Raw genomic sequence first — 14311 nt, forward strand, 5'->3', positions numbered from 1 at the left:
ATGCCGTGTGTTTTGGGCTCGACGAAACAGTATGCCGTTTTCAAGACGAATTCTATATACACTTGTTCTAGGGGTATTAGGTTGACGGGCTTAGATAGATTTAGAAGAAAATGAAATGAGTAATTAAATCATACTATCCATGATATTATTATAATATTTTTTATCATGTATCATAATCATCATATATATACTGTTGGGCCCGCTCGCACGGCCCATGGCCCATTTGCTGAAGAAAGGAACGCGACCCATTTTGGCTAAGCGTTGCGTTTTGAGTAGCGGGTTAATGAAACCCTAAGGGGTTCCGTCACTTCGTGTGGGATGCGGCACGGTGCTCGAGAGAAGAAAAAGAGAAGATCGCAAAGGCGATCGTGAGGGGAAAAAGAGAGAGACAAGGTGGCCGGAGCTCCTCGGCGACGACGGAGCAAGATCGACGGCGACGACGCGGTAAGCAAGGGTCGAATCGGTAAGGGTCTCTTGTTCTTGTCTCGGTTTCTCCTCGGTGAGGCTCCGGATTGTGGAGATCCGCCGAGCTTCTGTTCTCCGATACTTCTTTCCGTTCTCTAGTGGATTCGCCGGCCCCGTCCGGCCGAGACGTAGGCCCGAGGGAACTCGGTAACCGAACTCGTTAAAATCTCCGGTGTCTTTCGATTCGAGCACGTACGAGTGTCGGAGTGGCCGTGAGGATTCTGATACCGACTTCACATATACGATATCACCACGTCCCAATTATATGTAAAAACCCGACTTCAAATACACCAACTATCATTCTTTTTTCATTCTAACAAAATTTAAACTCATGTTTTGCACCGAAAATCATCTAGTTTACATCTAAACCTAAGCGAAAATAATTGAATAATCTAGTAATTAGTAAACGTAAATTAATCCACGTGTTCCTAAAGTCTCTAAGGTGGGGAGAAACAGCATGCCGTTTCACGAGGGACTAGAAGCCTAAAGATCGGATTGTTCGTATTGAAGATTAGGAGAGATTTGTTTACCATTACACTAAAAGCAAAAAAGCATATAAGAAAAAAAAAGACTTTGAGAATCAGTGCAGAAAGCGATTTGTTTTCGATTCGTTTCGTCTCAAAATAATAATAATAATAACCATTTATCATTTGTGATTGATTACAGCTAAGGGAAGAAATTATAAGATTTAACAAATACTATAATATGCAATGAACCCTAATAAAGAGAAGATTGTTAAAACAAATTAAAATTTAAAGGGACACGATTCTTTGGTACAAGTTGGTCTTTTACCAATTCTGTTGGCTTTGATTTTCATGTATTAAAAAATAAAATAAATCTCGAGCTTTGCGTGCTGTGTATGCCCTTTTCTTTGCTATATGATTGGTTTTAGTAAAGAAGAGCAACTTTGTAATAGCAATAGTGTGTGATGAGAATATATATATATATATAATCATTATTTTATCTGTTTCTGTTATTTTATAACTGCGTGTAACATAATTTTTTCATATCTGATTCGATAAAATCGTAAATATAGTTTTAGGGTTTTAGAGTTAACGTGCATTTGCAGTCACCGGTATTTTTTTCTGTATTTTTTGGCAAATCTTGCAAAAATTCTATTTTTTTTCTTTCATTATATTATTTCTAATGGAAAATTCTGTTTATATGAACTTTAGTATAAGATGAATAATTTGGAAAACATATTTCATTATAAAAAATTATACTATAATAGGATACGGATACATTGACACAAATCTATAATCAAAGCATAAGCTGATTTTGCACTTATATTGTTATTATTTTACCAGTTTGTTTGGACATTTATCTATATTTAAACCATTAATTTATCATCGTAAGGAATTTTTTTTGTTGATATTTTGGAATTTTAAAGGAACTATATTAGTTTAAAACTGGTTCACCAATCATGAAACAAAAAACCCACCAATGATAATTACTTACGGGAATCTCCAAAAGAACAAAACTAAACTTACCCATTTATAATATTCCCTGTCAAATTCAGGAATGACATCCATTTGTGGTGGGTTTGCTTATGCTGTAATTAACAACAATATAGACACTCCCTCTCGAGGTGGAGCACGTGCACTCACGTGTCTCTTATTCTCGGTGGAGCATCGTAGATGACTAGGAACGTCTTCACGGGACAAAACCGTGGGACAATTCTAGTTGGCAGGTTAGGGTCCGAGGGTAGAAGTCGTATACCTATAGGTAGTATAGACTTCACGGGGATCCGGGCTAGGTATCTAGCGGGTTTCGGTAGTATGACTCAGGTTAGTCTCGGGAAAGTCGGGATAGACTTAGGAGACGGGTAGACGTCGGGTGTAATCCTCGGGTTAGCTAGCGGGTATAGCCTTGGACTTTACTAGGAGGGTTAGTTAGACGGTCTAGGGAGTCATACAACCGAGGGTAGCGTTTGCCGGTCGGGCAACGCGGGATAGGACTACGGTTCGAGTCTTATCGGGGTGAACGTTCTAACACGTTTACCAAGTGTTTCAGGTATAGATGAGCTGATCGGTGACGGGATAAGGCGACGAGGCCACGAGGAGTCATCGACGGGAAGCTTGAGGGCGACATGTGACTAACTCCGCGACATCAGGTAAGTGAGGTAAGTCAGGTAAGTTTGCGTTTAAATTCCGACGAAAGTCGAGGGATCGACGAAAGTCGATCGGTGCTGGAAACGGCGAATTCCACTAGCGTTTTTATTTGTTATTATTTCCTTGCAAGTTCCTTTCTCCACCAAGGTGGAGATTGTTGGGCCCGCTCGCACGGCCCATGGCCCATTTGCTGAAGAAAGGAACGCGACCCATTTTGGCTAAGCGTTGCGTTTTGAGTAGCGGGTTAATGAAACCCTAAGGGGTTCCGTCACTTCGTGTGGGATGCGGCACGGTGCTCGAGAGAAGAAAAAGAGAAGATCGCAAAGGCGATCGTGAGGGGAAAAAGAGAGAGACAAGGTGGCCGGAGCTCCTCGGCGACGACGGAGCAAGATCGACGGCGACGACGCGGTAAGCAAGGGTCGAATCGGTAAGGGTCTCTTGTTCTTGTCTCGGTTTCTCCTCGGTGAGGCTCCGGATTGTGGAGATCCGCCGAGCTTCTGTTCTCCGATACTTCTTTCCGTTCTCTAGTGGATTCGCCGGCACCGTCCGGCCGAGACGTAGGCCCGAGGTAACTCGGTAACCGAACTCGTTAAAATCTCCGGTGTCTTTCGATTCGAGCACGTACGAGTGTCGGAGTGGCCGTGAGGATTCTGATACCGACTTCACATATACGATATCACCACGTCCCAATTATATGTAAAAACCCGACTTCAAATACACCAACTATCATTCTTTTTTCATTCTAACAAAATTTAAACTCATGTTTTGCACCGAAAATCATCTAGTTTACATCTAAACCTAAGCGAAAATAATTGAATAATCTAGTAATTAGTAAACGTAAATTAATCCACGTGTTCCTAAAGTCTCTAAGGTGGGGAGAAACAGCATGCCGTTTCACGAGGGACTAGAAGCCTAAAGATCGGATTGTTCGTATTGAAGATTAGGAGAGATTTGTTTACCATTACACTAAAAGCAAAAAAGCATATAAGAAAAAAAAAGACTTTGAGAATCAGTGCAGAAAGCGATTTGTTTTCGATTCGTTTCGTCTCAAAATAATAATAATAATAACCATTTATCATTTGTGATTGATTACAGCTAAGGGAAGAAATTATAAGATTTAACAAATACTATAATATGCAATGAACCCTAATAAAGAGAAGATTGTTAAAACAAATTAAAATTTAAAGGGACACGATTCTTTGGTACAAGTTGGTCTTTTACCAATTCTGTTGGCTTTGATTTTCATGTATTAAAAAATAAAATAAATCTCGAGCTTTGCGTGCTGTGTATGCCCTTTTCTTTGCTATATGATTGGTTTTAGTAAAGAAGAGCAACTTTGTAATAGCAATAGTGTGTGATGAGAATATATATATATATATAATCATTATTTTATCTGTTTCTGTTATTTTATAACTGCGTGTAACATAATTTTTTCATATCTGATTCGATAAAATCGTAAATATAGTTTTAGGGTTTTAGAGTTAACGTGCATTTGCAGTCACCGGTATTTTTTTCTGTATTTTTTGGCAAATCTTGCAAAAATTCTATTTTTTTTCTTTCATTATATTATTTCTAATGGAAAATTCTGTTTATATGAACTTTAGTATAAGATGAATAATTTGGAAAACATATTTCATTATAAAAAATTATACTATAATAGGATACGGATACATTGACACAAATCTATAATCAAAGCATAAGCTGATTTTGCACTTATATTGTTATTATTTTACCAGTTTGTTTGGACATTTATCTATATTTAAACCATTAATTTATCATCGTAAGGAATTTTTTTTGTTGATATTTTGGAATTTTAAAGGAACTATATTAGTTTAAAACTGGTTCACCAATCATGAAACAAAAAACCCACCAATGATAATTACTTACGGGAATCTCCAAAAGAACAAAACTAAACTTACCCATTTATAATATTCCCTGTCAAATTCAGGAATGACATCCATTTGTGGTGGGTTTGCTTATGCTGTAATTAACAACAATATAAATATTAGAATATCATAGATTATATAGCTTAAACAAATATCAAGATATTTTGTAAAATAAAATAATAAAAAAAGATGACTATACACACACATATATACATGCATATATATATATATATATATATATATATTAATGTGTTATGAAGAATTTGTTGTTAGCTCGTAGTTGTTGGATATATTCCACCGGGAGGGAAACGAAGGAAGCAGAGCTTTTTTTGTAATATAAAATTTAAAAAAATTGTAATGTAGAGTGAACCCCATTTTTATTCTCTTGCCGAATCCTTTTCACTTAACTTTTTGACTGTTCTGTTCCTCTCTTTTAAAAAAAAAATCATATAATATAATATTGTAGCGTTTATATTGTTATGTTTATAATCCATTGCATTCCACCAAATTATTTAATTATTATATTGATCAGCCTCTTGGGTGCTAATTATATGCGAATCCTGTAGTGTTTACTGCGATCACATTCTTACCGATTATAAACATGTTGTATCGGATTCCCATAATCATGCATGTTTCTATGAAGAATACCAATGTAAAAAAAATTATAAACCATGTATTCCAATTCTTAAAAGATCATAGATTCGATTCCACTTTCTAGCCAAATTGTCATTATTTGGATGATTTACCGGTTTCACGACATTTATAAACTACTATGTGGAGTCGAAAGATTTATCACCATGTCTGAAAGAATGTGATTGAGTTTCCGCTGTCGTTACAAAAAAAAATCAACGAAAAATCAGATTCTAAATTTTGTAATTATTTATTCGTATATATCAACAAGACATTTTTTGGGGGGCATACACCGATTTAGTTATTTTTTGAAAAATTGAGACTAAAATAAAATAAAACCTAGGTGAACGTTAAATCGTTTGATATAGACATGAATTCGATCATACCATCTCGTGGAAAGGAATCTTGAGAGAAAAAAAGATGAAAGGTCACGAGATGGAGACACGTGGAGAGCAAAAGAGATCACCAAATCGGCATATCGCTCTTGCAAAATATAAAACATTAACAAAGGAAAGGCAAAAGCTCATCATGTGTCTGGGTCTGTCTTTGTTTTTTTTTTTTTAATTATTATTATTTTAATTGACAACACACGCAAAAAAAAAAGCATTGGTTAGGCATCCAAGTTCTGTTTTTTTGTTTGGTCTTTTCTTTTTCCTCTCTCAATTTTTTTTATTAAAAAAACATGTTTTATTGGAACATCCAAACACTCTCTTTTTTTTTTTCCGCTCACCAATCTTAACTACTCTTGCCTAACTTTTGCCACCTTTTTATTTCAGAAGACTTTCAATGCCTTAATCATCAATTAATCATTTCTCTAATCCATCTTCTAGATCTCGATTTCCGAAATTTCTACGATATACTACATACCTACCGCCTGTCTTTTTTTTTTTTTGTTAAAAAAACATAATCGCCGTTATAATTTTATTTTGGATATTATATATATCATCCATATTGATTTTTGTTAATCCGGGTTTATATAATAATTATTGGTTAAATGAATTGATTGTTCTCGTTAATTATTCATATCCGTGCAGATAAATATTGTTTCCCATCAGAGAACAAATTTGTTGTCTATCTTGTCGATGATGACTCTCCATGCATATCGTAAACAAATCGACCACGCAGTTAGTCTCGCTCTCGATTTCTCTGTGACATATTTACAAAATAATTTTTAAATAAAAAATTACACGTAGATTTTTTTTGGTATGCACACACACACACATAATATGTAACATTAATTAAAGAATAACAATTCATAAAACAAATCTTTAATTTTCAAATTTCCACTCTCGAAAAAAGTCAGTATACGTGTGAAAAATAATATTTTTCCACAAATAAATCATACTGTTATAAAAATTCCGGATGTTAAATCATAATTTTCCACAAAAAATTTTATAAAAAAAAAACTGAAAAGAAAAAAAATGGGAGTCATTTTCCCCTATAAATACAGCCCCCCACTTGGCACCAAGAGGAGAACAGCAACAAGAAGCTCGTGAACATATCTCTTCACACTCAAACACTCCCTCTTCTTCCTGTGTTTTGTCCTAAACCAAAAAAAAAACCCTAGACAAGGTATCAAAAGCAAGAACACTGCAGGAGAAAGAAATGGGAGGAAACAACAACAGATCACACAGCAAGAGATCGTCCTTCTCTCTCCTGAGCTTCTTCAAACCGCGAAGGTCTCACCGAGTCGAGCACGACTCGTGGGACGACGTCGTTTACACCCGCAAGGCATGGGCCAGCGACGAGGACAAGCGCTACTGGGTGGCCGAGCCAGGCATCGACCGGAAAGCCTCCGCCTTTATAGCCAAGTTTCATGCCACTAGGGTCTCGGAATCGGAACGCCAGACCCTTCCCCCCTACCAATCCGAAAGGGCATGAGGAGGACCGAAGATTGAAACATATATCTCTCTAAAAATCGTTGTATAGTTTGTCTCCTCGGATCTTTTTCAGACAAGTGTTGCCATAAAAGAAAAAAATTTGTTGATTCTGTCTAGAAAATTAGTCCACTACATCTTTTTTTTCCTCTTATTCTTGATTTCTCTCATTCTTCTTCCTCTTCTTGCTCCCTGTAGTTTGTGTGGACTATTATGTCAAAATAAAGAGATTCGTATAAAAACGCTGTTTGTATATATATTTTCCTCAATCTTGGACGTATAATCGTCGGTCCATCATTTCCCGCTACATATGTTTATGCCATCGTAACATACTTATTTTCATAAGATATGACATTGTTTACGTTTCTTTCTGGATAAAAAACAAAAACAAGCATACAATGGACCGACCGAGTACGAATCTTTCTCCCTGGAAAAAGAGAGAGGTCTCTCATGGCATGAAATTTCCAATACGCGGTTTCGTTAACGTTCAAAAAGGGTATCTGCATTTAAAAAAAAGGCTTAATATTAACAAAATAAGGCAGTTTTCAACATCGTCTGCAATTATATATGATGACTGCTAATTAATGCTCATGGACATCGCATATATCCATCGTTTAAACTCCTTGGTTATTTGTTTTAACTTTGTTACGGTTTTACCAAAGGTACGGAGTAAAAAGATGAAGGATTCAAATTGATATATGTATATTAGATTTGGATACAGCTGTAGAATCTGGAAGCTGCGATATTTTTTGCGCATGAAGGGAGGTCGTGGTTTTTCTTTCCAAGAACACAAAATAATTATTCGACAAAGGTACATTTAGAGTACATTTATTCGCCCGCTTTTTCTTCCTCTGTCCCTCGTCCTTTTTAACTTTTTCTTGCTCTTCTCGCCTCTCCAACAATACAATCTCCACACTCATTAGACACTTACAAATTTACCCGTAATTCATCTTTTGTACTATATATATATATATATATTATATGATTGATATTACAATACTAATTAACAACATACAAATTACAAAATCCATGTATTATAGCACTAGCTTCTATATGTATTTTTTTTGGGTAGCCGAATGTTATATATACCAAAGCCCATAATAATCTCGGGACCGGAGACCGTCCATGTGATTTAGATTGTACATCCCCCCTCAAACTTTAGGTTCAAATTAGTGACGGGACAAACGTTTTGCCTCCCGGTTTGCAGATAACTAACCAAGTTTGGGTATTCGATATGTATTAAAATGATTCGATATACATTTTCCAAGGTTTGCTTTGCAATAACACCGTACGTGTTGAATAATAGCCTCAGGTTTCTTCTATTCACTAAAAAGAGAGTTAAGAAGAATCATAAAAAGCCAATATTGAGGCTATAATTCGAACTCTTTTTGCATTTTACGTTCACCCTCTCTTACTTGCAGAATCTCGATTTGATTAATTTGTTTTATTGCTTTAGAAAAAAAAAAATCTCACCCTTGAATTGCTTCTTTTTATTTTCTTTAATTTGTAGATTGCTTTACTTGGGTACCATCTATTTACATGTATGCATGTGCACTCAAAAAAAAAACATTAAATCCCATGATTTCTCAGCATGGAAAATGAGCAGCGAATGTATCGTGAACATCGATTCGCATAGAAATAAAAGAGAAACACCAAACAAGAAAATTTAATTGACATGTTATCGAGAGTTGCTAAAGTCGAAATATTCCGAGTTGATATATATTTCCCGGTCCAATTGGACCGACCCTTTTGCGATATGCGATCACAATTAATAAACATGCATATGGCTTCTTGATTTGTTGAATTATTTTCCAATAGCAACGATAGATTGTCGGTTAGGAAACTCAACCATTATAAAGTAATTATATAGAATCATATGCTTCAATTCTTTAGTTTTAGAATGAGAAATATTAATTTGAGGTGGATCCATTGTATTTCATGTAACATAGTTTTGCAATTGGTTTGCATATATATATATATATAGCTAGTGTGTGCTCGATACCAACGCTCACTAATCACTTAGTTTGCGTAATCACCTAGTTGGGAACCCATGTTAACTAGCTTGGGTCTTGCAAAATCTTGAAAATTAACTACCAAGAGATCCTAATCTGTTACACTAATTAATGAAAAAAATCACATAATTAGTGTTGATCATGAATCATAATTAATGGAAGATCTGCATAACAATTAATCCTCGCAATTTTTTTTAATTATTCCTCAAGGAATTTTATGTGCACGACGAGACTGTGCTTGTGCGTAACAACAACATTACATGTGTTTTCTGATGTAATAATATGTACACATATATATATATATACATATATATATATATAACATCTTCCAAATTGGAATGTGTGTATATATGTAGGTCGTGAATACTCAATTTATCGAAAAGATAGCCGAAGAGATATGGTAGTAACGTATACGATGCATGGTGAATTGATGATAATTGACGGCATATATATATAGATATGTGTGTATATATGTCTGTAATAAAGATTATTATTTATGCGATACCATATCGCATGTCCTCCCCAAAGACCTCGATCGTCCACAACGGCACTTTTATAATTAGCCAGATGTTTGGATATTATTATGCGAAAAAGTTTTTTTCAAAGCAAAAAAAAAAAAAAAAAAAAACCCCCGTGTCCTAACATCTTTTGTTGGTATTCAAAAAAAATCCTATACCATCTTTAGAAAAAAAAAGAAGACAGAACGTATAAGATCATCCTCTATGATTGAGGTTAGCAAAGTTTGTGAAGATTTCTAAGATATTTTTTTTCCTAATCTCCGTATCCGGTCCAAGATTCTGTAACAGTACGGTTATAACTTATATATATGTACTTTTAAAGCTTCAAGAAAACGAAAGACACTTAGTGTGTTGTGTTTGAGTGTAATGATTTCGCTTAGAGAGACCTTTTTCCAAATGTTTCTGTCAAATTGGATTAGACATTACACAACACTCGAATTCAAATTTCATGAACTTTAGATTATAACCACCAACCAGTCAAATCTCTCTCTATCCTTCCATCCCTCCATTTCTCTTGTAGGGGCATCTATTTTCTCTATATACACTTTCAGAATGATCATTGATCAATATAACAATTGCATATATATATATATACACACACGAACTGACCGCCAAAGAGTAGGAATAAAGGAAATTTGTGCAAGACCCCTAGATTCGTTAACAAGAAAGAGGGTGGAAATTTATTATACTTTGCAATGAAAATTAAAATCACTAAATCTTAATGATCGCTATGCATGGGTTGGAATTATTATATATATTTTTTTTATAGAAAAACAAAGGAGACCTAATTTTCATATATAGTGTTAATAGGTATTATGTCAAATGATCTTTGTTGTGCTATGTGTACTTCAAACCATACCTTTTTTTATTTTTTTATATGACCAATATAATCAGTATGACCACTATATAAATTTTGAATGGTATGATCAGTATTATTAGTATAATCATCATATAATTTTAACGGTGCAATCAATATGACCATGATATATATTACGATGATCACACATAAATGATATAATATAAAATCTATATAACAAAATAAGAGTATTATTTTTTTTATAATACCCCATTTTAACATTTGGAAGTGTTAAAACTATATATGGAATTTGTTTGGAAATATATGCCGTGTAGGCCAAACCCATTTTTTTTTATTTGGGCCCTTGAGACGATTTGTTTTCAAAATAGACTAAAAGATTATATATAAGTCGTGGGGCGGAATAAAAAGAATTATACAAATCCGATATATACACAATACATGTTTTTTCTCTCTATATTATTAGAATTAGATTCTCAGTTTCCTTCCTCTTATCATGTACAATGTCAATAATATAAACACATCATCATCATCGTCATCATTATCATCATCACCATGGACTCATTTAAAGGCATTTCTGTGTGTAATTATAATGCATTATCAATTTTCCCTTTTTGTCTTTTTCTACTAGATATTCTTCTAATCATGACGTTATTATCATGGCGATGAAAACTTTTCTATGTATATATATGGCTGTTAATCCTCTTATAGAATGTTTTCTTACTTTATAAAGATAAAATAAAAATAAATTGTTTATCAATTTATCCTAAAATATTCTTATTAATTTTGTGATAAATAAATTTAGTGGCAAATTAAAATATTTGATGAATGATTTTATTCAAACAATATATTTTTGTTGCTTTATGAGAAACAAGTATAAATTAGACTAAGTTAAAAACAAAACTAAATAGAAGGACGAATTGTTGTATAAAACGATTTATGTTGTTTTGATCGATGTATTTCGAATTTTCAAAATTCCGTAAATTTATTATATTAAATGAAATTTAAAATAATTTATGCTTTATGAAAACAAATATTTTTTATTTCTTTACTTTATTTAAATTTTATTTCACTCGGACCGGTTTAGATTTTTCAATTTTAAATTTTAGTTTCTTTCGCGCGTAATTTAAACTTTTAAATTTTAGTATGTTTTATTTGCCGCGTATAATTCCGTAACTTTTAAGAAACGCTAAATTAGCCTTCGTTACGTGATGTTTAAGAAACGAAAAAATACTCGGTATTTTTCGTTTAATTATCAAAAACTTTAGATGAACATAAAAAATGGAAAAAAAAATATTTCTCTAGATTTTATAAATTGAGATTTGATGCAATCATTCTACATTTCGAAATAAACTTATTTTTATTAATAATGATTTTGAGAGAAAATACAATATCATCTATTTGAGAAAGGTTACAGATTCGACAATGGCGGATTTCAATTAACTAAAGCGTGAATTAGAGCCTCTTCTGTCTTACACCGAACAAACAAACTCTTCCATCACTTGGAATATAGTTTTGTCGCATACATTACATTATATACCAATGTTTCGTAGACAACGGTTATGTGGTTATTGAATGGAGTTTATTTTCATTTGGAATGATATATTCTATAACTTTAGCGTTGTATCTTACAATTTCATTAACTTCATATCCGTAGTTGATTTCTAGAAAATCCGATGAACTATTTAAGCGAATAACATAAAATATAAAAGAGAAAGACACAATCCAATACATTAAAACCCACAATCACAACAACAACGAACGACAGATAACGAAAATTAAAGGCAATGCTTATTACATTAATTCGATACGACGCCTACACTTTTTTTTTTCTGAAACAAAGACGCCTAAAAAAAAGGTTCTTGCATTGCCGCATGCAACATTACACACTGATCATCAACACATATGACTTAGAGCCAATCACTTCACTGAAAAAACCCACCGGACCAGAAGTTACCGGCGGAGGGACCCGCGGAGGAGGTGACGGTGGTTGTCACAGTCGCCGGAGGGGCAGATGCGGCGGCTGCGGCGGCGTTGTGGTGGTTGTGGCTCTCGTCCATGAACGGAAAACCAATCTCCTCCGCCACAAAACCCATCTGCTCGGGGTGATTCATCAGCTCCATGTACCATTGGTGTTGGTGCCTCGGCACCGTCGGATCCGCACCCATCATCGTCTGGTCGTACATCCCCGCCGTCGGATTAAGATACTGATGAAACGGGTTCACGGCGACGGAGGAGGAGGACCCCACATCCGTCGGAGGCGGCAAGGTCATCGCCGAGGTAACAGTCATTGTATCGGCAGCGGATACAGCAGCGCAGCAACGGCGGCGGAGGAGGATTCTCCGACGACTAGCTCAGGATTCCCAGACGATTTCTTCAGAATCTCGATCCGGCGATTCACGTCCTTGCCGTACTGATCGATGAGAAAGCCGAGATCGTTGAGATCCATGAGATTGAGATGGAACATGCCCATGTTCCCGATGAGACACTGGAACATGACCTCGGTCATCTCCTTCTCCCGGTTGTCTTTCCTCTGCCGCTTGAGGTGGTCGGTGGCCTTGGAGATTCGCTGCCGGATAAAGCTCTCCATGTTCACCATCTTCTTGCTCTGGTCCATCTCCGGCAGCATCCGAAACTCCGACACGACACGTTGGACTCCGGCCGGCGACGGCCACACGTCCGGCGTCGCATCATACGGGCTGTAGACGATGGCGCAGGCGTTGATCCCGCAGAGCGTGCTGAGCTCGTTCACTTTCTTCATGAGACCCTTCTTCCTCTTCTTGAACGTTGCTTTCCTCGAGGAGTCGTTGGATATGTAAGCCAACTTCACCTTCTTCCTCGTCATTTTGGGGTGGTTTGTGTTGTGGTTTCGGGGGCTCTTATATAGAGTCGAAGGGGTGCAAATACCGAGAGCCGTGTTCTACTGTCTCATGACAGATTTAATTACAGCAATTAATCTTCGTGTAAATCCTAATTATTTATTTTCATATTGTTATTCCTTATTCGGGCCCACCCCGGGTTATAAAATTTCCGCCAACTTTATAAAAAAAAAATGTCACAGGGCTTCGCAGGCACCGAAAAAAAAATTAGGGTTGGGTTCATGCAACGTTTTGGGGCCACATTTTACACATTTGCATGAGATTTACGTTACATTTTTTATCATATACAGTTTCATTGCAAGATTTTTTAATTTTGTAAATTAAAGCATTTCATACAAATGTCACGTACTGAAAGGGTTATCCAGATAAGGTATCTTTTTATCACAACTAGTGTTCACACTGCGGTGTTTAGAGCGGGTACTGGATCCATGGGGCATGGAAACGTCGTCGTATCGGGCGAGAGATACGGGAAAATATTGAATTAAGAGCGTAATATTGCATTTGTGATTGGACAGATTCTAATTTTGGTGGGTTGGTGGCGTTGGGGAATATATATGGTTGCTAGCCTGTAAATTGTATACAATGTATGGTTTATGTAAATTTGTGTGTATCCAAACCATAACCATTGAATTAGAGATAATGTATAAATCCATTCAAATTTTTTGCCTTTTTTGGACGTTCGCATTAATAACTATTTGCTGGACAAAAATTATGAAATTTTTTTGGACATTTGTTGCACTCGTTTTCGTTCTCATCTTTTTTGGAACCCGCTTCTCGTAAAAAATGTTCAAACTTTCAAAATACGGAGAGAGAGCGAAAATATGTAGGAGCAATATTTATGATACATAACGTAAAAAAAAACACTCATAGGACGATTATATTTTTAAATATACAAAATTTTAAAATTTTGTTAGATATTTGTATATTTTGTATTTAAAATTATGAAACCGAACGATAGAACGATGGAATATCTATTGTAACAAAACGGAGCATGAGAATACAAGATTGGACAATTTCGTAAATAACTATCGAAACGAAATACCGACAGCTAGTGGGCCGTGTTTGGTTTGAGCCGCGTTTGGGCTTTAAACCCATCAAAATCTGTGAAACCAAACCGCT

At 35.4% G+C, this 14311-nt stretch overlaps 2 protein-coding genes across 2 annotated transcripts; one reads left to right on the forward strand and one right to left on the reverse strand.

The window, feature by feature from the left end:
• Window positions 1-6576: 6576 nt before the first annotated feature.
• On the forward strand, window positions 6577-7226 carry LOC104818754. The gene has a single exon (XM_010548474.1). The coding sequence runs from the start codon at window positions 6698-6700 to the stop codon at window positions 6971-6973; it is 276 nt and encodes a 91-aa protein (XP_010546776.1). The 5' UTR covers window positions 6577-6697; the 3' UTR covers window positions 6974-7226.
• Window positions 7227-12019: 4793 nt separating this feature from the next.
• Window positions 12020-13325, reverse strand: LOC104818755 (agamous-like MADS-box protein AGL80). Its single transcript, XM_010548475.2, is given in 2 exon segments — window positions 12020-12589; window positions 12592-13325. Coding segments are annotated over 2 exon segments (918 nt in total). The 5' UTR covers window positions 13159-13325; the 3' UTR covers window positions 12020-12238.
• Between the last annotated feature and the right edge of the window lie 986 nt (window positions 13326-14311).

This window comes from Tarenaya hassleriana, unplaced genomic scaffold (assembly GCF_000463585.1).
Source record: "Tarenaya hassleriana unplaced genomic scaffold, ASM46358v1 Cleome3, whole genome shotgun sequence".
NCBI lineage: Eukaryota > Viridiplantae > Streptophyta > Magnoliopsida > Brassicales > Cleomaceae > Tarenaya > Tarenaya hassleriana.